Raw genomic sequence first — 26317 nt, 5'->3', positions numbered from 1 at the left:
AAGAAAATAAAAATTGAAGAATCAAAATCGAAAATAAACACGGTGGGGTCTGAAGCCAGACCCAAGTGCCTCCTACAGACACTAAGCAAGAACTGGGGAAATCTCAGCCAGCGAGAGGGTGTATACTGCAGGGGAGGAGTTAACATTTTTTCTGGTTTACTTAGTGTCCTCCTAGTGGCCAGCAGCATAACACCCACTGTCTGTGTCCCCCAATGAGGCGTAGGAGAAAGAAAGAAGTATTAAAGGACAATCCTTACACAACACATCCAAAAATCCTGTCTCGCTGCTCCTGGGGGTTGACACATCGTACACAGGGACCCATGTTATCCGTATGTCTAGAACAATTCAGTGTAAACTGGACACAGTGGGGGGCGGGAGGCAAATGATGAAACCAGCAGTAGTTGATCAGGCCTCATCACCTTTATTTCTATTATTGTGTGCTTGCCAATAATTACATGAGTATGAGCCAGTGACATCACGCGGTACCTCATTCCCAGTGATGTCATCAGTTCCAGTTCTCTTATTGGTTCCTCCGCGTCTGCTCCCAGCACTTGACAACCCTATTGGCTGACCGCAGCAGAGCCGCGGGGCATCGTCCTTCCTTATAGAGGCGCATGCGCACATCTCCTTGTTACAGTTCATCCTTATGAGCAAATCGATTCAGGCCGTTATTGCAGTCAAAGCCGCGTTTGTGGACATCGTCTAGATTCTGATGTTGGCACGTGTGTAAACCCAAAATTCACCCAATCTTTTTTCTCAACTGGGTGTGCAAATTAATGTGAGGTTAGAGAACAAAAGGGATTTTAAAAAAAAGCAAATAAAGACCTCAAAAGAGCAGCTTTCTTCTTCGGAACAGTCTTCCTGCCACAGACCATACAGCATGCTGCATCCTCTGCCTTTGGTAACGATTTTGTGATGGTGCAAGGGTCCAACGGGGCGTCATCCAGAACAGATCCGATCTGGGCTTAGGTCACTGGATTATTCTACTGCCTGTTCCCTGGAACCATCAGGACTGTACTGTTCCTTTAAGATACCACATTCCTCCGTAACACACACAACAGTCCTAGGAAGAGAATCAGAAATTAATGTAGTGTCTCCTTTTTACTCGCTTCCTAATACATATTGTGCACAATTATCAGACAAGTATTTTGGTCATATTATTTTAACTTTTATTGCAACTAGTCAACAGGGTCACGAAAAACAAACATTAACTGACAAAGGTTTGCGAAGAGACCAGGAAGCCATTATCCTCCATTGCTGTCATGTTCCAGAACTGCAACCTCCCTGGAGCCCAGAAGTACAAGGTGTTCAGTGCTCAGAGACATGGCTGAGGTAAGGAAGGCAGAAACGCAACCACCACTGACCAAGGCCCAGAAGTACAAGGTGTTCCTTACCTCGGCCGTGTCTCTGAGCACTGAAGGCAGAAACCAGACCACTACTGACCAAGACACAGAAATACAAGGTGCTCATTGCTCAGAGACATGGCCGAGGTAAGGAAGGCAGAAACCTACCACTGAGCAAGACACAGAAGTACAAGGTGTTCAGTGCTCAGAGACATGGCTGAGGTAAGGAAGCCAGAAACCCAACCACCACAGACCAAGACCCAGAAGTACAAGGTGTTCAGTGCTCAGAGACATGGCTGAGGTAAGGAAGCCAGAAACCCAACCGCCACTGACCAAGGCCCAGAAGTACAAGGTGTTCCTTACCTCGGCCGTGTCTCTGAGCACTGAAGGCAGAAACCAGACCACTACTGACCAAGACACAGAAGTACAAGGTGCTCATTGCTCAGAGACATGGCCGAGGTAAGGAAGGCAGAAACCTACCACTGAGCAAGACACAGAAGTACAAGGTGTTCAGTGCTCAGAGACATGGCTGAGGTAAGGAAGCCAGAAACCCAACCACCACAGACCAAGACCCAGAAGTACAAGGTGTTCAGTGCTCAGAGACATGGCTGAGGTAAGGAAGCCAGAAACCCAACCGCCACTGACCAAGGCCCAGAAGTACAAGGTGTTCCTTACCTCGGCCGTGTCTCTGAGCACTGAAGGCAGAAACCAGACCACTACTGACCAAGACACAGAAGTACAAGGTGCTCATTGCTCAGAGACATGGCCGAGGTAAGGAAGGCAGAAACCTACCACTGAGCAAGACACAGAAGTACAAGGTGTTCAGTGCTCAGAGACATGGCTGAGGTAAGAAAGCCAGAAACCCAACCACCACTGACCAAGAAGTACAAGGTGTTCCTTACCTCGGCCGTGTCTCTGAGCACTGAAGGCAGAAACCAGACCACTGCTGACCAAGACACAGAAGTACAAGGTGCTCATTGCTCAGAGACATGGCCGAGGTAAGGAAGGCAGAAACCTACCACTGAGCAAGACACAGAAGTACAAGGTGTTCAGTGCTCAGAGACATGGCTGAGGTAAGGAAGCCAGAAACCCAACCACCACAGACCAAGACCCAGAAGTACAAGGTGTTCCTTACCTCGGCCGTGTCTCTGAGCACTGAAGGCAGAAACCAGACCACTACTGACCAAGACACAGAAGTACAAGGTGCTCACTGCTCAGAGACATGGCCGAGGTAAGGAAGGCAGAAACCTACCACTGAGCAAGACACAGAAGTACAAGGTGTTCAGTGCTCAACGACACGGCCAAGGTAAGGAGAGCTGAAACCCAACCACCACTGAGCAAGACCCAGAAGTACAAGGTGCTCAGAGACACAGTCGAGGTAAGGAAGGTAGAAACCCAACCCACCAATGAGCAAGACACAGAAGTACAAGGTACTCAGTGCTCAGAGACACGGCTGAGGTAAGGAAGGTAGAAACCCGACCACCATTGAGGAAGACAGAGAACTACAAGGTTCTCAGAGACATAACCGAGGTAAGGAGGAACACCTTGTACTTCTGTGTCTTGCTCAGTGGTGGTTGTGTTTCTGCCTTCAGTGCTCAGAGACACGGCTGAGGTAAGGAAGGCAGAAACCCAACCATCACTGAGCAAGACACAGAAGAGAAACGTCAAGACTCAGCCAATTAACATTTGCAGATATATTGTTCAACGGCTTTATGAACTGATGAGATGAGAGTGACTCTTGATGGACCAGACGGATGGGCCCTGTGGTTGGATTAGTAACGGGCACACATCTCCACTTCCAGTTCGACAACAGCAATGTGGAGGTGGGTACTGAATTGGGCTGGTATTACCAAAAATGAGCTAGTTGGACTGTTGTTTGGTTACAGATCGACTCAAAATCAAAGAGAAGCCTCTTGTCATGAGCAGGGTTAAAGAAATCACTGGTAAACACAGAGAACTAGGTGTTAAGCCAATTACCAAGCTCTGCCAGAACGGCGCTTACAAAGAGGGTTCATTCCTTGCACACGTCTTACCTTCAGCACCTTGTCCAGCTGCAGCTTACTGACACTTTCCCCAAACTCCTGGCTCATCCTGGTCTGGATGGCATTCCTACGCAACCTGTGGCCCTTGGAGAACAGTTCCAGCAGGGTTTGTCTTTCCTAAGGGACAAACATAACATGAACATTTATAAGCGCGGAGACCGGTGACCACGTAACACTGAAGCCCTAATGGCAGACAAACTCATATCAGTGGAGAGAAGGATCTGGCATATCCGATTTCAGAGTGCCAATCCTTTTATGTTCTTTGGGAGATAAGTCGAGAAGTCTGACAGCGGCGCTGAGAACACTCAAGTGATCGGCAAAACAAGGAAGCTTTTTGTGGTAGCAGCGCACCTGCCCGCCCTGTTCTGCATTCCCTCTGGAGCTGCTGAGTGCCGATCTGCTTTTTTCCAGGAAACCCATAGAGAATGAATGGAGCAGCAGTCAGGCGTCCAACCCGCCACTCCATTTTAATCGGGGTAAAAGTTACCCATCAATGAAAAAAAAAAAAAAAACTCTTGTGGGCTCAAGCAGTCAGACCCCCCATCAATCTGCAAATTTTCTCCTATCTCGTGTATAAGTGACCTAGCTATTAGGTGCAAAAATTGACCCAGCAAACCCAGTGGTGCATAAGTGACCAGACACCTCTCCACTCCTGGCCACGGGGGAACAAGGGGCATAAGTCTCCCGTTCTGGCAATCGATGGTAGCCCCATTGGTGGGATCCACAGTAATCCCAACAGTTACCATGTATCTAGCCGATAGGTAATATCTTGTTTAGGCTGGAATATTTATGTGTGGCTGTAGTGTAAAACTGTTTATTACAGGTTATTAAATGGAGAGGTGTCAGCAGTTCACACCAGACACTGTACTCCATCTTACCTTGTCATAAGGGTCCCCGCAGGTCCAGAGTGCAAACACTTTTTGTTCCTCAGGTGTAGCCGTGCTCTGAGGAGGGAACTAAGAACAGAAAAAAGCCTTAGATACCAAAGACAAATGTCAAGTCATTAGCGGTACTTTGGTTTTTACTAGGCCAAAGCCCATGTAAGGTGTTCCCCACTGCTTTTTAAAGGGAACCTGTCAGCTGTTTTGGCCGATATAAGATGCAGCCACCGCCTCTACAGCATTCTATAATACTGTAGATAAACCCCCCGGTCCATCCTGAAAGATAAGAAAAATAAGTCTTATTATACTCATCCGGGGGGGGGGGAAGGGTCCGGTCTGATGAGTGGCGCAGGTCCGGGTCTGGCGCCTCCCATCTTCTTGCGATGCCGTCCTCCTCCTTGCTTCATCGCTCCCTGGCATCGCACTTCTGCGCAGGCGTACTGATCTTACAACAGGGCAGAGAATTACACCTGCGCAGAAGTGTGATGCCGGGAGCGATGAAGCAAGGAAGAGGACGGCATCACAAGAAGATGAAAGGCGCCGGACCCGGACCTGCAACACCCATTGGACCGCACCGGACCGCCCCCCCGGGTGAGTATAATAAAAATTATTTTTCTTATTTAAATAATTTATTAATTATTTCTTATTTAGATCGGGGGCTTATCTACAACGCTGTAGATAAGCCCTGAAAGGCGGGGGCCGCATCTTATATCTGCCAAAACAGGTGACAGGTTCGTTTTAAAGTGAATCTCGTGTAGTGATAAAAAAAAAAATTTACAGACATTCTCACTTGATCTCCTGCCCCTCCTCAGCGTCGCTACCAGCGGCCCCGACACTCCTCAGCGTCGCTACCAGCGGCCCCGACACTCCTCAGCGTCGCTACCAGCGGCCCTGACACTCCTCAGCGTCGCTACCAGCGGCCCCGACACTCCTCAGCGTCGCTACCAGCGGCCCCGACACTCCTCAGCGTCGCTACCAGCGGCCCCGACACTCCTCAGCGTCGCTACCAGCGGCCCCGACACTCCTCAGCGTCGCTACCAGCGGCCCCGACACTCCTCAGCGTCGCTACCAGCGGCCCCGACACTCCTCAGCGCCGCTACCAGCGGCCCCGACACTCCTCAGCGCCGCTACCAGCGGCCCCGACACTCCTCAGCGCCGCTACCAGCGGCCCCGACACTCCTCAGCGTCGCTACCAGCGGCCCCGACACTCCTCAGCGTCGCTACCAGCGGCCCCGCCACTCCTCAGCGTCCCTACCAGCGGCCCCGCCACTCCTCAGCGTCACTACCAGCGGCCCCCGCCACTCTTCAGCGTCACTACCAGCGGCCCCCGCCACTCCTCAGCGTCACTACCAGCGACCCCACCACTCCTCAGCGTCACTACCAGCGGCCCCGACACTCCTCAGCGTCACTACCAGCGGCCCCGACACTCCTCAGCGTCACTACCAGCGGCCCCGACACTCCTCAGCGTCACTACCAGCGGCCCCGACACTCCTCAGCGTCACTACCAGCGGCCCCGACACTCCTCAGCGTCACTACCAGCGGCCCCGACACTCCTCAGCGTCACTACCAGCGGCCCCGACACTCCTCAGCGTCACTACCAGCGGCCCCGACACTCCTCAGCGTCACTACCAGCGGCCCCGACACTCCTCAGCGTCACTACCAGCGGCCCCGACACTCCTCAGCGTCACTACCAGCGGCCCCGACACTCCTCAGCGTCACTACCAGCGGCCCCGACACTCCTCAGCGTCACTACCAGCGGCCCCGACACTCCTCAGCGTCACTACCAGCGGCCCCGACACTCCTCAGCGTCACTACCAGCGGCCCCGACACTCCTCAGCGTCACTACCAGCGGCCCCGACACTCCTCAGCGTCACTACCAGCGACCCCACCACTCCTCAGCGTCACTACCAGCGGCCCCGCCACTCTCCTCAGCGTCACTACCAGAAGCCCACGCCACTCCTCAGCGTCACTACCAGCTGCCCCCCCCACTCCTCAGCGTCGCTACCAGCGGTCCCCGCCACTCCTCAGCGTCACTACCAGCTACCTCCCCACTCCTCAGCGTCACTACCCAGAACTGTGATTTTTCTGGGTAATACATTTATTGAACTAAACAGAAAACTGAATTCTGACCATTTTTGTTTTGTACTAGCCCACAAAACTTGTAGCCCAAAACATCACATTCTGTATAACCCCCTACATATTTTTTTTCATGGAGGTAAATACAAAACAGTTATTAGTGATGAGCGACCGTGCTGGGATAAGGTGTTATCTGAGCATGCTCGGGTGCTAACCGAATCACTTTGGCGTGTTCGAAAAATATGTTTGAGTCCCGGAGGCTGCATGTCCCGCGGCTGTCCAACAGCACCCCTGCATGTGTTGTGCCTATCAAACAGCCGTGAGACATGCAACCGCGAGGACTCGAACATAGTTTTCGAGCACACCAAAGTCACTCAGTTAGCACCCGAGCATGCTCAGATAACACTTTATCCCAGCACATTCGCTCATCACTGGTTATTATATATCACCCCTCTATAACACACTGACTCTAGATTTGCAGCTCAGTGTTGCTGAGTTACAGCCTCTGAATAGGTGCACTGTTACCCAAATCTGCAGGAAAATAAAGGATTAACTGAGTCATTATTCAGTAATCAATGCCATGTAAAGACGAATGCAGGGAATTTTTTTGTGTCGGTGACCTAATTAACCGGATTATAAGAGAAGGTGCACTGAACAATAAAAGCCTCTGTAAGAAAAACATTCCTGTGTTCAAGTGACCTGGGTACTATTCCTCTCTCATTCTGGTATGTAACCGCCTACATAAATACAACTGTGGACTGAATTAAAGGGAATATGTCAGTAGGTTTTGCTATGTATTCTGAAAGCAGCATGATGTAGGCGCTTATTCCTTGATTCCAGTGATCATAGAATCATAGAATCGTAGAGTTGGAAGGGACCTCCTGGGCCATCTGGTCCAACCCCCTGCTCAAAGCAGGATTCGCTAAATCATCCCAGTTAGATGTCTGTCCAGCCTCTGTTTGAAGACTTCCATTGAAGGAGAACTCACCACTTTTCGTGGCAGCCTGTTCCACTCATTGATCACTCTAACTGTCAAAAAGTTTTTTCTAATATCTAATCTGTGTCTCCTCCCATTCAGCTTCATCCCATTGCTTCTAGTCTTTCCTTGTGCAAATGAGAATAAAGTTGATCCTTCTACAATGTGACAGCCCTTTAGATATTTGTAGACAGCTATTAAGTCTCCTCTCAGTCTTCTCTTTTGCAAACTAAACATTCCCAAATCCTGCAACCTTTCCTCATAAGACAGGGTTTGCAGACCGGTCACCATTCTGGTCGCTCTTTTCTGAACTTGCTCCAGTTTGTTGATGTCTTTTTTAAAATGTGGTGCCCAAAATTGGACACAATATTCCAGATGAGGTCTGACCAAAGAGGAGTAGAGGGAAATAATTACTTCACGTGATCTAGACTGTATGCTTCTGTTAATACATCCTAGAATTGCATTTGCCTTTTTTGCTGCTGCATCACACTGTTGACTCATATTCAGTCTGTGATCTATTAGTATACCCAAGTCTTTTTCACATGTGCTGTCACTTAGCCCTATTCCTCCCATTCTATATATGCTTTTTTCATTTTTATTGCCCAGATGTAGTACTTTGCATTTCTCCCTGTTAAAAACCATTCTGTTAGTTGCTGCCCACTTCTCCAGTTTATTTAAATCTTTTTGAATCCTCTCTCTCTCTTCTCTAGTATTAGCTATCCCTCCTAGCTTTGTGTCATCAGCAAATTTAATCAGTTTACCCTCAATTCCGTCATCTAAATCGTTGATAAAGATGTTGAACAATACAGGGCCCAGGACAGAGCCCTGATGTATCACTTACTAGGCTCGTGGTGTAGTTTTGATATAAATCAGTTTTCTCAGCTGCAGATCTAGCAGTGCCTTGAACGCTGAGCCCTGTATGGGCGGCATGGTGGCTCAGTGGTTCGAATCCCACCAAGGACAACATCTGCAAGGAGTTTGTATGTTCTCCCTGTGTTTGCGTGGGTTTCCTCCGGGTACTCCGGTTTCCTCCCACATTCTAAAGACATACTAATAGGGAATTTAGATTGTGAGCCCCATCGGGGGGACAGTGATGATAATGTGTGCAAACTGTAAAGCGCTGCGGAATATGTTAGCGCTATATAAAAATAAAGATTATTATTATTATAACCCCGCCCACACCACTGATTGGCAGATTGCTGACAGTGTACACAGAAAGCTGCCAATAAGTGAAGCGGCGGGGTTACACCAAGCAGGAGGACTACATAGCACAAGACAACTAGTCACATAGTGATATAATCTGCTGATAAAACACAGATTTTTCTTTACCCCTTCACGCCATGGCTATTTTCAGTTTTCGTTAAGTCTTTAGTGATGAGCAAACGTGATCGGGTAAGGTGTTATCTGAGCATGCTTGAGCTCAAGAAATATGTTCCAGTCCCTGCGGCCGCATGTCTCATGGCTGTTCGACAGCCGCAATACATGCAGGGATTCCGTTTGTTAGATAATCCCCGTATGTGTTGCGGCTGTCTACTGCCGCAAAACCTGCAGCCGCAGGCAGGGCTGTGCAGTCGGTAAGCCAAACCTCTGACTCCACCAAAATGGGCTTGGGCAGAGATAAGTGTTACCAAGCCAAGAAACTGCAGATAGACAAGTATGAACTGCTGCAAAGTACTTACAGGCACCATGATCTGTTTACAGCCAGAACTTAAAACCGTTTCCTGCAGCATTTTATCCGAGATGCCGCTAAACAGAATATGTCCGGGAGGAAGACTGGCCAAGTGGAGATTAAATAATCGTTTAAGTTCATTCATAGTCAGAACATACTGCCTCCTAAACGTGGACTCCACAAACGCTACGAGTTCTTCAGTCACCAGATCCTTCTCTCTGTTCACGGACTCTTCTGAGTTCTCGTTTGTATGGACACCATTGACCATCCCGTTATTGAAGCTTTCGTACGTCGAGGTGTCCATGCTTTCGTCGTCGCTCATCGGCTCCTCTTTGATGTGGACGTCGGCCACTACGGTCACGCTGGAGGTCAGTTTGGTCTGTTCTTTCTTTTTCAGTAAATCCTTTTCCAACCGTTCCTTGTTCTCCTTGGCTTTGGCTCTGGCTAAGCTCAACACTTGGTCCCCTGTGATCACAGTGGATGGAGCTCCTGAATACAAAGCAAATGTAACGAGAAATGAAGACCAAGATCTGGTAACAATCGCACATCTACTGTCCTGTACACTAATGACACCACTTCATATAGTAAGGAGTTCTAGAACCCTGATACTTTTGATGTAACCTTTAGATTATAAAGTTGGCCAAGTAGACGGACATTTTCTGATGGACTTGTCACTCACTGCTGGTATGTCAAGGTTGTCATTTTGGATGCCAAGTTTAGAAATCACTGATCAATCAACTTCTATGATCTGTTGCCAGATCTAGGTTTCCATCTATGGGAGACAATGGTAACTGATCATCCATGATCAATTCATGCGAACCCAACTACAGCACCAAACAATGGCCGTAAAAATTCCAAGACGATAGATCATCTTTTTTCCCCCAAAAAAACCTGCCTTCAGTCAGCACCAGTCATGCTCGTTACATAAAAAACGATCACACAGTTGGCCTAGATCAGTGATGACGAACCTATGGCATGCGTGCCAGAGAGGGCACGCAGCGCTCTCTCTGCTGGCAAGCAGCATCGCCTCATCTATAAGTGTCCTCGTGCCGGAACTGCAGCTTCCTGCCTCACATGGCAGTCAGCGGCGAGGCGGGATGACATCATGCAGCTCCACGACCGCTGTGCCAGTGAGAGGTAAAAGGTGTGTGTGTGTGTGTGTGTGTGTATGTATATATAAGAGTTGTGTGTGTGTAATGATGGGGGAGAGGGCAATGATGGGAGTGATGGAGAAGGCAATGATGTGGTTGATGGGGAGAGGGCAGTGATGGGGGTGACGGGGGAGAAGGCAATGATGGGAGTGATGAGAAGGCAATGATGGGGGTGACGGGGGAGAAGGCAATGATGGGAGTGATGGAGAAGGCAATGATGGGGGTGATGGAGGAGAGGGCAATGATGGGGGTGATGGAGGAGAGGGCAATGATGGGAGTGATGGAGAAGGCAATGATGGGGGTGATGGGGGAGAGGGCAATGATGGGGGTGATGGGGGAGAGGGCAATGACGGGAGTGATGGAGAAGGCAATGATGGGGGTGATGGGGGAGAAGGCAATGATGGGGGAAGGGCAATGATGGGAATGATGGAGAAGGCAATGATGGGAGTGAGAGAAGGCAATGACGGAGGTGATGGGGAGTGGGAAATTATGGGAGTGATGGAGAAGGCAATGATGGGGAGAGGGCAATGATGGAAGTGATGGAGAAGGCAATGATGGGGTTGATGGGGGAGAAGGCAATGATGGGAAGAAGGCAATGATGGGGCAAGGGCAATGAAGGGAGTGATGGAGAGGGCAATGATGGGAGTGATGGAGAAGGCAATGATGGAGGAAGGGCAATGATCAGAGTGATGGAGAAGGCGGTGATGGGGGTGATGGGGAAAGGGCAGTGATGGGGGGTGATGGGGAGAGGGCAACGATGGGAGTGATGGGGGAGAGGGCAACGATGGGAGTGATGGGGGAGAGGGCAACGATGGGAGTGATGGGGGAGAGGGCAACGATGGGAGTGATGGGGGAGAGAGCAAGGATGGGAGTGATGGGGGAGAGGGCAAGGATGGGAGTGATGGGGGAGAGGGCAAGGATGGGAGTGATGGGGGAGAGGGCAAGGATGGGAGTGATGGGGGAGAGGGCAATGATGGGAGTGATGGGGGAGAGGGCAATGATGGGGGTGATGGGGAGAAGGCAATGATGGGAGTGATGGAGAAGGCAATGATGGGGAGAGGGCAATGATGGGAGTGATGGAGAAGGCAATGTTGGGGGAGAGGGCAATGATGAGACTGATGGAGAAGGCAATGATGGGGAGAGGGCAATGATGGGGGTGATGGAGAAGGCAATGATGGGGGTGATGGGGGAGAAGGCAATGATGGGGGTGATGGGGTAGAAGGCAATGATGGGGGAGAGGGCGATGATGGGAGTGATGGAGAGGGCAATGATGGAGGTGGTGGAATGGGCAATTTCTACATGAAGGTGATCAGGATGGGACATTTCTACATGAAGGGGATCATGATGGGGCACATAACTACAAGGGAACAATGATGGGGCATATTTCAGGGTAGAATCTGCTTGCATTCCATGCTAAAATCTATCTAATCTGCATTTTTTCCCCTTAGGCTATGTGCACACGTTGCGGATTCCGCTGCGGTTTTTTCAGCGCGGAAACGCAGGTAAAACCGCAGGTAAAGTGACCTGCGGTTTTGCCCTGCGGTTTCACACCTCTACTATGTTAAAGGTGTGAAACCGCAGCAGAATCCGCAGAAATAATTGACATGCTGCGGAAAAAAAACTGCAGCAAAACCGCGCGGAAAAAACCGCAGCGTGAGCACTGCGGTTTTGAAAACCGCAGTGCTAACATGGTAAAGTACCATGTCTGCGGAACTGCTGCGGTTCCGCAGGGCCAAAACCGCAGCGTGTGCACATAGCCTAAAGATCAATCCAACTGCTCTGTCTGGAAAGGGCAGTGTGAGTTGATCAGTTTCACTGTGTGATAAGCACGCATGAGCTTGAAGCCCCCTTGCTGAACAGAAGAGAAGACTGCAAAGGTAAGTTTAAAATCAATGAATTGTTTACATAATAGAATTGATCATCAGGGTTTAGGGACGGCGAGCACTGTACAGGGAAGAGAGTTGGCAGCTGTGGACTCTCCTCCTGTGCAGCGCTTATGACGATCACTGCTGAGTAGTTCTCATTCACTTTGAATGAGGGCAGCGCTGCAGTACCTTGAGACGGCCGCTACACGTTTTTCATCACACAAAATTGCCCGGGTGGCAGTTCGTCATAAATAATTGGGTTTTAGGTTGCAGTTTGGGCTCTCGGTCTCAGAAAGGATCGCCATCACTGGCCTAGATGGCCACTCAAAATCTCACCCAATTCCAAAAATAGGTGTATGGCTAGCCGGAGAAAAGAGTCAGCCAGTGATAAAGGAGATGTACGGTACGCAGGGTATACCTGGAGGTAATTATAGAGGTTTTACATTCGGTTCATAACCGCGTCACGGTGTCCTTTACAAATGCCGTTCCCGATCCGCCATACTATAGACACCAATGGCGCCCAAAGACTTATGATGGGTTAGTGGGTAAGTGTCTGTCTTAAACAGCAGAATGACGTTGCTACTAAAATGAAAGAATATGTAACAGCACCTCCAACAAAGAAGTTGTGAAGGCAGAGAGGTCAAACTTCACACAGACACTACACCCGAAATACAGTGACCAGGCCTTAATAAAGCGGGATTACACATCGGAAATAAAATCCTTAATTGAGCCTGTGTATATCCTCTTATGAGGTTTAAGGCAAGCCAAATAAAATGCCAGGACGGAGAGATTATTCCACAGAAGATAATCGTCGGCAAAGAATATAACAGGGAGGGGGGAAAATAGGATGACTTTAGATCCTAGTTTCCTCCGGTGGATCCATCATGGAGCATCAGCTTCCATGGCAGCATTGTCTTCAAGGACACATCCATAAACAGAAGCTCAGGGATACCATTTTGAGCCAATTCTTAAGTTTTAATCCAGATAAAAACTAGGAGACAACCATCAGTTGTTATAAGGCATGAGTAATGTACGTCGCTAGAAAATATAGTAGATGTGTACCCCTCCGTCCGTCCATTTTGGACCCACAACATTACCTGAAGATGTTTCCGTCTTTTTGGACATCAGATCTTCTTTAGACAAACTGAACACTTTCTCTAACCTGCAAAAGGAGACAGACATCATGTAGGCCCATGTAGAAGAAAGGTTGCACATCCGCGTAGGACGGGAAGATCACCGGACTTTAGCTGTCTCAACGGGCAGGATCCTTTTTGTATGGGAGATCCTGAGCCCCATCGCCATTACCTGCGCTGCCAAGTTCACACATACACAACTTACATAGAATTTGCTGTAAAAATAATGTAAAATCCCTTCTAATAATGAGCGGTTCATTTCATGTCACCTGATGCCGCACATTACAGTCCAGATATATACATTGTCTGGCACGGCTACAATAGTGATGGCGCCCCGCGAGCCCAGATGTAAAGAGACTGCCCATCTCTGGGGCCTTAGAAGAATACTTCTTCTAAAGTAAACCAGAGGACACTCTGATAGGACAAACCCTGCAGAGGATGAGTCCACGAGTTAGTTTTTCCAGAATGGGGGAACGGTGTCTACAGAACGGAGTTTCCCAACCAAGGTCTCTTACGAGAACGCCCAGCTCATGCTCTTCGAGTGGCATTATCTCCTTACCGGTGGTCCCCAACGTAGGTACGTGCCATCAGATGTTGTGACGCTGTACTTACTTGGACTGTATACCTTTCCACAGCATAGACTGTCTCTGGACCACGTCTGGATGCTTCTTCATAAAATCTTCATCAAAAGGCAGCATAAACTCCCAGCCTTTGTTAATTCTGGGTATGGCCATCTGGTCCAGGAAATCCTTCACATCTTCTTGGCAGAGCTAGGAGAAAAAAAACAAGTGTGCAACCTACGTTCATAGCATTAATACTTAGCAGTATAAATACTACGCTTACTATAAGATAAAGTGATTTGCAGAACCCGGTCAGGGATCCATGGCCGTCGGCCAACCTCCTATCGGCGGGAATCTCTGGGGCCTCCTCTGCCCAATAGGTCGGGACAAGGTCATGCGAGTCACTAAAAGCCTACAAATCAGAGGCGGCACCGAGGATTCTGGAGCTTTGAGGTGCTTAGCACGGGCTCCTGTACGAAGGCCATGGTTCACTGACATGGTCGCTGGGACTAGGGTCCATTCTCCGCCCTCCGCACGGGCTGTGTGAGATGGAAACTGACAAAGTGTTAGCTGCGGTACAGCTCTGCAGCGGAGCGGACAGCACTATAGAGCTACAGTTACAGATGTGTTTGTACTGAGACACAGATCAGCTCTGCTGAGTGTGATTATAACAAGCGATGAGCGCCTGAACGCCGCACAAGGGAGGGACAGACAGACAGAAGACGTCTGTACCATCTCTCAAGGCACACGTAACCGTATGATGAAAAATCTTTGTCACCATCATTGCCCCAATCAAAGTCTGGGGTCCAGTCTCATTCCCAAACTGGTCACAGTGGATCGCTGGGCCGACTGAAATATTCCACCTAGAGTTCTGCTAACACCTCATCCAAGTCCATCGGAGCACATCAAACAGCGCCTGCCGTCCGGAGCTGGGCAGATTCCCACTACACCTTGCGATCCAGAAGAAGGCGCCATCATTCAAGGCTCCAGGGCTGTGGAGTCGGAGTCGTGGAGTCGGAGTCGGAGCTCATTTTGGTGGAGTCGGAGTCGGAGTTGGAGTCGGTATAAAATGGACCGACTCCGACTCCTAAAATATATAATAAATTGGGTACAGTAATTCAATGCAGGATGTGCTGAATATTTTTTCATAGGAGTTTGGGAAAGTTATGAAATGTCCTATAAATGGCTGTTATATTCCTGATCTAAGGCTACATTCACACACAGCGTTTTTCCTGTGTTTTTTGAGGATACGTTTTTCAGCTGCAAAAGTTGATCATCTTTTTAAAAAACTGCATCACCTGAAAGGTTTTTGAGCTCATAGATAATGTTTTCAATAGCAAAAACAGATTAGAAATCTGCTCTATCTATCCATTTATCCATATCTGTCTATCCATATCGTATCTGTACCAAAAAGAATGAAAACCGGGTAGTACACCAATATATATTCTGTTCTATCTAAATATCTTGATTATTGGATCATAAAAATGATTAAATGTCTGAGGTTCACATTGTACTACAATAAATTTTTCACTTAAATATAAGCAATATGTGTGGGAGTCGGAGTCGTGGAGTCGGAGTCTGAGTTGGAGTCGGTGTAAGGGAAATTGAGGAGTCGGAGTCGCAGGTTTGGCTTACCGACTCCACAGCCCTGCAAGGCTCCTCTACAAAGTAGTAGTCCCAGCTCCTACCATCACAAAGCGCCCCCAACACAAATCACCCAAAACCAGCCTGACCAAGCCACCAACCTGCACGGCCTGGCAAAAGGCGAAATCAGGAAGACGGTACAGAAAGGCAAAGAGGAACATCTCAACGTCTGGAGGAATGACATGATCAAGTTACAGAAACTGACGCTATACCAGAACCTACAGAGGTAACTCCCCCTTTCATGTAAAATAATCTCTGGAGGCGGATCCTCGGGGAGATCTATGTCCGGCCCATAGATCTTAACAGCTCATTTACATATAAGAAAAAACGTTGATTTCTCTGGAATAAGACATCAGAACACAGACATCAAGGTGTCATTTTATCCAGCTTCCTATAACCTACAAGCCATACAGATGGCTTAGGAGGGGCGATCCTACTGACATGTGCCGGCTACACAACACAGAGAACACAATGGTGAGAATACGTCCATCATACCCATTCCGCATGGATGTAGACTTATAGTGGTCTTACCTTTGTCACGGTGGCCACCTCCTTCCGCACCACCCAGCGATCTTGTGTGAACTTCCACATCTAGAAAAGACAATCAGTAGTGACGACGATTTGCTCTGAGTCTAGATGCCGCATCCATATTGATTTTTTGTTGCTTGGAAGTATATGACATTTTGTAACCCTGCACTTCTGTGGATCGTATACTGTGAATTTAATTTTCGCACGGGAATTAAATTGATTAGCAAGCGTCCATCTTTAAGAAGGACTCCCATCTTATTAAATGACGGCTTCTGGCTTGGACATACCAATGACTTCATGATCTCCAGGATCAATACTAAAAATAAAGAGGGTAATTGCCAATGTTTTTCCTGCTCAGCAGCCCCCTCCCTACCATGTGGCTGTGAAAGGAATTGCAGCAGTCCCCATTCATCTGACTGGAGAGGTCTTACAGCTGTGGCGATCAGAACAGGAAAAAAAACTTAAGGGGCTGCAGCCTCAACAACGTGTCGGGGTCCCAGATGGGGAATCTAACTACACGCCATCACTTACTGAGACAGGAGTGCCCCTAAGGGATCTATGCAGCTGCAAATAGGTAACAAAATGAAGACAAGCCTCCTCCAAAAGCCACATATACAAAATCCAGCGACCAATATGAACCAAGTCTCTGCAATATTGAAAGCGCATTAGTCCATTTACACAAACTATGTCGAAAAGCCTCATGTCTTACTGCCCTCATCCCCCACAACTAACTAAGACAACTCTAATATGTCAAGGTTATCATACTCTAACTTGCTCTCCATTTTTTTTATTTTTTTTGAGTGTGTGGGTTCCTCTTAAATCAGCATTCTGCTGGCACTATAGGTGCTGGAACATCCTCTCCTTTACTCTCCATAATGCAGTGCTCCTGCCCTCCGCTGCCTCTCTGTAGTTTAAAAAATTGGTAGCAGATAGACAAATATCAGTCCCTCTTCCTGCAATCCGTCTGAGGGTCTCTGCTACTGGAGACGGATTACATGTGACACAGGATAGCAAATTACATAGATGGAAGAAAGCAAGTGGCCGGCACAAGTTGTCTAAATTTATTGAAGTGACCATTTACGTCATCATCTGAAGGGTTTCCCCCTTTATATCGCCGGTCACTGTATTGCTCTGTATTACATCCTATGCATACTTACAACAAAATCTCTTCCACGGCACAAAACCTCAGCGGAGACCCCACTGTGAGGGCTGGACGACTCTTTGGGGTACACAACATCACTGGAGTAAAATCATAGAATAAAGATTTATTTATTTTTTCCAGAGCAGTTTAGAAAATAAAAACAGATTGGATTCTTTGGGTAACACGGCAGATTTCTGGCACTACGGTGAAGGACAATATTCCATTAAAGTAGGAAAATTCTATAATTTCAATTATTACTCAAACATATTTATGACTTAGGACACAATTGTGATTTAGGAGAAAATAATCTGCCAAATATTATTAAATTAATGTATATTAACAAGGGGGATCAGCCGCCGATCGCTGGAAGCGCTGGCGCTCACCTCTTAACCACCCAGTTTCCCTGCACCAACATCGCCACCTGCTGGATGCACCGCAGAACTGCAATAGATTCCGTACCCGCAGCCATTAACCCCATCAGGTTTGCAAACGGAATTACTTTAACTGCAGAGAAAAAAAAAAAAAGTTAAAAAAAAAATATATATAGAAAACAATTGTAAAAATGATTTAATCCAATAGATATTGAGAATTGTGACCTTGTCAGGTATCCCACCCTGAACCAGGACCTTGTGGTACGTTATGTTGTGGCTTTCCGCTCCTGCATTCTAGGTCAGACATACCGTTTTTCATCAAGATCTTGATTTGATCGGCCAGTGGTAAAGTCCTCAGTTGAGCCATGGACAACACGTTGCTCGGAGCTACCGGCTTTTCACTGTACGGGGCGAAAAAAAATACAGAATTAATCAGAAATCAAATACATTTTTTCCAATCCTGGCATACTGCAGTGCACTGATTATAGGGGGAGGATGTATAATTTTTTTCTAAATAAGAGGTATATCCTCGCTGACATGAATGACCGAAATTTCTTTTTAAAGGCATTTACAGCAAATATAAATAAACTGAACTTAAAGGGGTTGGACGATGAAAATAATTCTCTCCTGTCCACGGGATAGGTGACAACATGTTGATAAATGGAAAGCGGACCCTTCAATCCTGCAATGATCGGCAATGTACATATGCTTGACCGCCGTTCCATTCATTCTCCATGGAGAGGATGGGCGCTGCACATGGTTTTAATTTCCGCCAGACCCATGAAAAATGGCCAAAATGACCAGCTCATGAACTTGAGTGTAAGAGCTCGCTCAGACAAGTAAATTTTCGGTCTTCGTGCACGACGAACCGAACACGGAGCAATCGTAGCCAAAGCACAGTATTCGGTAGTCTGACCCGGTTATGGCCACCATCTTAATGCATGACACAGATGGAAGCCGCTGCCGTCAGCACAGAAAGTTGTGGACGCGACTGGCCCCATCCTCTCATAACCATGTAAAGACCCGAGTTTCCCCACTGTTGATTGCTACTCCACCGCCCCATTCAGGCCAGTGTCAAACATGACTGCCAATTGTAGACAGACAGTAATCGGTCTAGTAAAAATCGCTATAATATCCATACAGGACATTATGTGAAATCCGATGGGCGCCATGGCATCCTGATCCCATCAGTTTTCAGGTCCCATCCACTTCCCAGGTGGGAACCACATGCGATCAAGCAGTCAGACACCACATGATAAAACATTCATGGTATACGAAATCGAGAGACGACAAAGTACTTACGTTTCTTCCTGAACGCTGGGAGGCATCAGCATCTGGAGATACTCACTGATCACAAAACAGAGGGAAAAGACTGTATAAACGGAATATACAGAAAAGCTATATTGTTCCTGTAAGAATATATTGCTTTATTATATATACTATTTTATCACAGCACCTGAGTGACTAAAAAGGGAAAAAACGTTTTCATATTGTGCGTTTCTTGCTGCCGCACGCGCTACGCCTCACGCGCTCAGCGCACTCAGGACAGACGCCTCACGCGCTCAGCGCACTCAGGGCAGACGCCGCACGCGCTCAGCGCAGGCAGGGCAGACGCCGCACGCGCTCAGCGGCGGCAGGACAGACGCCGCACGCGCTCAATGGCGGCAGGGCAGACGCCGCACGCGCTCAGCGCAGGCAGGGCAGACGCCGCACGCGCTCAGCGCAGGCAGGGCAGACGCCGCACGCGCTCAGCGCAGGCAGGGCAGACGCCGCATGCGCTCAACGCGGGCAGGGCAGACGCCGCACGCGCTCAGCGCGGGCAGAACCCACAGATGCTTACCTGGAAGATTTCATTAATTCTTGGTTTTCGGTCATGGTTTGATTTTGGCAAAGCAGATATTGTTTTTCATGTTCTGATCGACTGTCCTAAAAATAAGAATAATGTGTAAAAAAAAATTAGCTTCTACTCAACAAACTTAGTTGCATCTTTTAGGTTACGCTGGAGAAACCCCGCCGTCTACCCCTTACCTTGATGCCACAGTAGTGGAGATGCACCCAGGACTCCTCCGCTTGCTTCTTCTGCAGAAACTCATAGGATTGCGCCCTCCTCTGCTTCGCCTGCTCAGTTTCAGGGCGGGAAAAACGTACCTGCAAGTGGATAAAGCAACATTTACAAAGAAACAAAAAAAAAGAAAAAAAAAGAAACACTGATCGTAGCGGCTACTGAGAAGAAACACAGCATAACTCATGTCTGCATCGCCGTTACACCTTCATTGTTAAATATCCCAATCATTTCATTAAGAGATTTCACATATAACATCATGTAGCCAGGAAAACCTGCCGGAAATGGAAAAAGCAGACATCAGCAAACTGTGTCCAAGACCGTAGAGCCACGGACTAGTTGGCGGAACCGACAGAGCCTGATACAAGTCAATGGCCTCCACTGAGCACCATTAGTAGGTCCTGTCTGATAGACAACATGACGCAGAACAGGGTCTGGTACAAATCAATGGAAACCAAGACAAAGATGTATAAAGTGTTAGGATCAGTTTATAACACCAAGAATAAGAAGCGTCGCCATAAGACTTACAGTTACTTGCTTGACGTCATCCTCACCTTCATCCTGGGAGGAATCACCAGCAGCTAAGACAAAGCAATAAGTAATGGTTAGAACGCCGGAAGCGAGTGGTCACATCTGCCGTGCACGCGGCATCACTGCGGCCTACCGTCATTTGCAGCTTCTCGCTCTCGATATTTGCTATCCGCTTTATCTAAATATGTGAAACTGGGACGTAACTGCAAAATCCCGTGCAGAGGGGTCACGTGAATTTCACCTGCATTGAAGAGAAAAACAAAAAATAATTGCACAAAGAACAAGGGCATTTAAAAGGAGTGGACGACCCCTTTAAGGACTATACGGATGAATATTACTGCAAGATTGTTACTGCTGTTTTTTGTAAACAATGTGGGCGGTAGTGCGGGAATAGTGATGAGCGGACGTGCTGGGATAAGGTGTTATCTGAGCATGCTCTGGTGATAACCGAGTGTCTTCGGCGCGCTCGAATACTATGTTCAAGTCCCCGCAGCTGCATGTCTCGTGGCTGTTTGACAGAAGCAATACATGCAGGGACTGTCTAACAAACAGACAATCCCTGCATGTGTTGCTGCTGTCTAACACTCGCGAGACATGCAGCTGCGGGGACTTGAATATTATGTTCGAGCACGCCGAAGACACTCGGTTAGCACCAGAGCATGCTCAGATAACACCTTATCCCAGCAAGTCTGCTCATCACTAGAGTTTAAGTATATTAATTCATAAAAAGGTGCAAACAGCTAATTGTGGGGGTCCAAGATGTCAGACGCCCACTGAGCTGACCTGAAAGAGAAAGATTATACAACGACAATTTTACCTTTTCGATAAAATCCAACCGCGTAGCGAGAGGTGCTGCCTGCAGCTTGTATGGAGGAGAACGTCTGTTTGTCCATAAGTTTTCTAGAAGGAAATTAGAGACATAAGAAAAAAACTAAATATATATATTACACACACAGAGAAATGTATATGGTGAGAATAATAAACGGTGTGCTTACGAGGAGTAGGTGCTGGTCTCGTCATTGCAGGTTCCATCTACATTCAGTGCAATCTGTTCCCCTTTACTACGACAGTAATTCGGGCTGACTGTATTAATGGCCATGTCAATTTCCACCTGAAAGAACGCACATGGCGATGTAAGCGCTGTCAAATTCTGGACGAGTCGCTAAAGAGGGCAGATTCCGTCTGTATCTCCCACCTTCTGTTGCTTCGGTTTAATCCTCGCTGAGAGGTGCGGGACGCCATCATAGTTCATCAGCGACGGTCGGATCGGATACTGGGAACAGGAAAGAAACAACGTTCCACCGAGCTCGGTACATGTCCAGGGGTGAACACTTGTTTTTTTTTCTTTTTAACAGCTTTAATATGTCCACTACAATACCAGAGATTGCTCCTACCGTCCCCTCCACATACATGGCCGCCATAGGTTTCCACTACATGTAATAGCTAGACGACGACAGGCAACGTGATGGTGGATAAGCGGCCACAAATACAAAAGATGTAACCCGTTATTGATCGAGCCTAGGAGCCTACCTGGAATAAGTACAGCTTCTCCGCCAGGCTTTTGGCCAGATACACGTCAAGCTGCAAAATAACGAGGGTCAGTAAGGGGATAACGTATGGCTACGATAAGGCAGTAACGTGTCATCTGACGCGCGAGGCCACGTCTAGTTCATCCTGCCGATGGTTATGCCCACGGTGGCGCGATTGATGACCAAGCAAAGCCCTCGCCGTCTCCTCCCTGCACCGCAAATTCCGCACACTCGCCCAACTCTGCAAGAGCACTGCAGACACGGAGCTGAGGAGCAAGGAGGAGGACAGCGCTCGCGCCTTCGTGGTGTGACATTGGCAAGATAAGCTGGGCTGATCCTCACTGAGCGCCTCGTGGACTAGGACAGGTAACTATAATAGGCAAGGCCCCAAAATTTTATGAAAAAGGGGGGAACATTGGCGAAACAGTAGGGATGATGAGAAGAAAGATGCAGCACTCCCATCAGGGAATCCTGCCAACATTGGATCTACAGACTTGTTAGGGGAATATTTAGGAGACTGGTGAACTAAGTATATAGCTTCTGCTCCAACACATACATCTGATTAACCCACCGACTACCATCAGAACGGGGGCCCCAGCTGCCCAAACCTCCGCACATATACAGGATTATTAATAATGGCGATATACTGATGGTTCCACTTACCTCCTGTATAATTGGGTCGTCATCTTCATTTTCCATGCTACTGTAAGACAAACCAACGCCCTGCGCTCCGCTCCACTCCGGACAGAACGATGGCACCTAAACACATTGCGGTATACATTGAGGTCCCATGTAAAACAGTTTTCTCACTTACATTATATGTACACGTCGTCTTTTTCAGGCAGATTCTGCCTGAAAAAAATGGTAAAAGTGAAAAAAATAAATAAATAAATAATGAATATTTGCAAAGTAAACCTGATACTGAAAGGGAATGTGGATTGTGAGCTCCGATGGGGACAGCGCTGTGGAATGATGGCACTATATAAGCGACTAAAGGAAAAAAAAAATGGCAAATCAAGGTCTTATAAGTACACTCCGCACATTGCAGCAATTAGGCCAAGTATCCAATTCTGCAGCAAAATCCGATGCCGGCCTTCAGGTTTCTGCTGCGGATTTGTTGTACGACGCTAAACTGCAAAGGGGGAAATCCATAATGAAAATCCTCAGCATAAAAGGGAAAGGGCGTCATTGCAGATCCGCCATATCGGTCAATTTAGGCAGAATTTCAGGGCAGCGTGTGGATACGATTTTGATCCCAACAATGGTACCATAATATGCTGACTCACTGATGTTCCAGGAAGTCCGGGCTCTCCGGCTCTGGGCTCGGCCGGCTACTGAGATTATTTACCTTGCACAGAAACAATGGCTAACTGGGTCCGTGTGCTCTGACATGGCGCACACGGGTCCGTTACGTCCGCCCTGACATGGCGCGCACGGGTCCGCCCTGACATGGCGCGCACGGGTCCGCCCTGACATGGCGCGCACGGGTCCGCCCTGACATGGCGCGCACGGGTCCGCCCTGACATGGCGCGCACGGGTCCGCCCTGACATGGCGCGCACGGGTCCGCTCTGACATGGCGCGCACGGGTCCGTTACGCCCGCTCTGACATGGCGCGCACGGGTCCGTTACGCCCGCTCTGACATGGCGCGCACGGGTCCGTTGCACACGGGTCCGTTACGCCCGCTCTGACATAGCGCACACGGGTCCGTTACGCCCGCTCTGACATAGCGCACACGGGTCCGTTACGCCCGCTCTGACATAGCGCACACGGGTCCGTTACGCCCGCTCTGACATAGCGCACACGGGTCCGTTACGCCCGCTCTGACATAGCGCACACGGGTCCGTTACGCCCGCTCTGACATAGCGCACACGGGTCCGTTACGCCCGCTCTGACATAGCGCACACGGGTCCGTTACGCCCGCTCTGACATAGCGCACACGGGTCCGTTACGCCCGCTCTGACATAGCGCACACGGGTCCGTTACGCCCGCTCTGACATAGCGCACACGGGTCCGTTACGCCCGCTCTGACATAGCGCACACGGGTCCGTTACGCCCGCTCTGACATAGCGCACACGGGTCCGTTACGCCCGCTCTGACATAGCGCACACGGGTCCGTTACGCCCGCTCTGACATAGCGCACACGGGTCCGTTACACCCGCTCTGACATAGCGCACACGGGTCCGTTACACCCGCTCTGACATAGCGCACACGGGTCCGTTACACCCTCCTACGAGCCCTAATGGGTAGGAGAAGCTAGAACATTTTTTTTTTCTTTTTACGCAGAAGAAATAAAAATTGTAATCTGGCATTTTTACACTGGGACTTTATTTAGACTCGTTTCCTTTCAAGACCAGCTTTCAGCAGTCTCATTATCATCCCAGGCAGGTTCACAATGACAGATAACGCCTCTATACACAGCTGAAAACACGGGATCCACCATTCACAATAGTTGATGAGACAGACGAACCTGCTTCGCCTCAATTCGCTCCAATGACCTTTGCGAACGTTCATCAGACACTTTAATTCACAAGGTAGGGTCTAATGTACGTGTGAATTTTCAGGATTAACGACGTCCTGAAATCTGAGAAAGACGGGCAATTTCAGGCATTATGTAATACCATGAATATGGTTGGGCCCAGAAATCAAAATCCGCTGCTGGCAGCTTCCTGTGTAATTGCCAACCAGCGATGCCCCGAATGTGTGAGATGGAAGACAAGTCTGGAGACGCTGCAGGCCGTGGGAGCACGGTCAGGTCACACAGGCCGCTCACGAGCACTATACGGCTTGGCGTTGTTGTGTTGGAGAACTGCTCCTGGGACACTGTGGAGAAATAGCCACACCACCGGTTCCACGATCGATCCATTTTGCACGTCACACGCCAAACTTCCGGCATCAGTGTCTACACAAACCATCAGTAGGCATTTGCACCCCACTAGGCTACAAACCAGGCGTCCAGAAACAGTGACCTCACACAGCCGCTATCAAAGGACAGCGAGATTTTTTCAACACGAAACCGCCAGGCCCCTTGTTGCTCGTGCTACTACTTTGGCCAGCGTGGCCTGATCGTGCTCCCACGGCTGCAGCGTCTCCAATCGAGCACATCTGTGACATCACTGATCGGCAGCTGCAAAAGTAGCTGCCAGCAGCGGACACTGATGATTTACCTTCCCAAGTACAGAGCGGCGGAATCCATAATAGCCTCACTGGTAGCAGCCAAGGCTGTAAGTGCGCGAGGGTGGCACGGGAGGATCGTACTGAATACATCAGGACGCTCTGAACATGTTTTCCACATTTGCAGATCAGTAACGTGTCCGTCCTGTGATACGCAGGATTCCACAACATTTACTTCTTGTTGCTGTAATGTTGAGCAGCGTATCTATATTATAAAGATTAGATAGAGATGTACGGGGGTCAAGGTGGGAGCACAGGAACCGGGCGGATTTACACTGCAGGACGCTGTGGGGTCACTGCTCAGAGAGGCAGGAAAGGGCAGCAATGGGCAACAGTAAAGCGGGAGTCACACATAGCAATCTCACCAGCGAGACCTCTGTGTGACAGCGAGCGCCCCCCCCTGCCGGTATCGCTGCAAGAAACCTCTGGACATTTTTTTTGTTGCTGGTCTCCTGCTGGCCAGCACGCATCGCTGTGTGTGACAGGCGGGAGACCAGCGATCAGCTGTAAAAAATAATAAAAAAATATTGTTATTCTCACCTTCCGACGTCCCGCGCAGCCTTCCCGCCTCTCTCCACGAATGACTGCGAGACGTTGCGCTGCCGCGAGACCGTGACATTCTCACGGTCATTCTTGCAAAGGATCACTGGGACCGGAGCGTGGAGAGAGGCGGGAAGGCTGCGCAGGACGTCGGAAGGTGAGAATAACTATATTTTTTATTTTAATTCTATTTTTTTACAGGGATACGGCATCGCTGTGCTGATCGCTGGTAAGTCGCTATGTGTGACTCCAACTTTAAGGAGCAACAGGAAAGGGGGCAGTGGCCAACAGTAAGCAGGGACAAGGGGCAGCAGTAAGCAGGGGGGGGCAGGGGGCAGGGGCAGCAGTAAGCAGGGGGGGCAGGAGGCAGGGGCAGCAGTAAGCAGGGGGGGCAGGAGGCAGGGGCAGCAGTAAGCAGGGGGGGCAGGAGGCAGGGGAAGCAGTAAGCAGGGGGGGCAGGAGGCAGGGGCAGCAGTAAGCAGGGGGGCAGTAAGCAGGGGCAGCAGTAAGCAGGGGGGGCAGAAGGCAGGGGCAGCAGTAAGCAGGGGGGCAGGAGAAGCAGTAAGCAGGGGGGGGCAGGAGGCAGGGGCAGCAGTAAGTAGGGGGGGCAGGAGGCAGGGGCAGCAGTAAGCAGGGGGGGGCAGGAGGCAGGGGCAGCAGTAAGCAGAGGGGGCAGGGACAAGGGGCAGCAGGAGGCAGTGGAGAGAGCAGGGGGCAGTATAGTGGTAGCAATGAGCAGGGGGGCAGCAGTATACAGAGCAGTGACAGCTGGATGATGTAATCACACGGTTGTTATTGGGGAGAAGTTCCCGGCAGCTGTGGGATGATGGTCGCAGACATGGATGTGGGCACCTAATAAACACAGCCCGGGAGAGGCCTGTGCCCCGGGCCTGTATATCCCCCCCTCCGGCCTACCTGCCGCACGCGATTCCCAAGCGTTCGCTCCCAGCCGGGGCTCAGGCGGCGGCCATACTGCTTACAACGCAGACACGTGGGGAGCGGCTAACCTTACCCACAATGCACTGAGCTGTGTGTCTAGCGACATCATCAGGAGGTGGCGCTGTTACCCCATTCAAAAAATATAAACTCAGTGCAGAGATGA

The 26317-nt window shown here is 49.2% G+C and overlaps 1 protein-coding gene across 2 annotated transcripts; it reads right to left on the bottom strand.

Moving 5' to 3' along the window:
• Positions 1-398: 398 nt before the first annotated feature.
• On the bottom strand, positions 399-26284 carry POLR3E (RNA polymerase III subunit E). 2 transcript variants are annotated; one of them, XM_073542985.1, is made up of 21 exons: positions 26131-26284; positions 22166-22261; positions 21504-21554; positions 21169-21246; positions 20969-21084; positions 20791-20873; positions 20107-20214; positions 19971-20023; positions 19409-19528; positions 19221-19306; positions 18683-18727; positions 17690-17781; positions 17393-17513; positions 17026-17107; positions 15872-15931; positions 13749-13906; positions 13101-13165; positions 8998-9476; positions 4264-4341; positions 3377-3502; positions 399-1063 (listed from the first exon to the last, which is right to left on the bottom strand). In XM_073542985.1, exons 2-21 carry the CDS (start codon positions 22199-22201, stop codon positions 1007-1009), a joined length of 2094 nt encoding a protein of 697 aa, XP_073399086.1. In that variant the 5' UTR covers positions 22202-22261; positions 26131-26284; the 3' UTR covers positions 399-1006. The 2 variants fall into 2 exon arrangements, with proteins under 2 accessions (XP_073399086.1, XP_073399085.1); XM_073542984.1 differs by having other exon boundaries at positions 26228-26245.
• Between the last annotated feature and the right edge of the window lie 33 nt (positions 26285-26317).

The sequence above is a fragment of the Dendrobates tinctorius genome, unplaced genomic scaffold, assembly GCF_039654945.1.
Source record: "Dendrobates tinctorius isolate UK_male_01 unplaced genomic scaffold, ASM3965494v1 ptg000129l, whole genome shotgun sequence".
In the NCBI taxonomy this organism is placed as follows: domain Eukaryota; kingdom Metazoa; phylum Chordata; class Amphibia; order Anura; family Dendrobatidae; genus Dendrobates; species Dendrobates tinctorius.
Note: the sequence above shows the minus strand (reverse complement) of the source record. Positions and strands in the feature narration are given on the sequence as shown.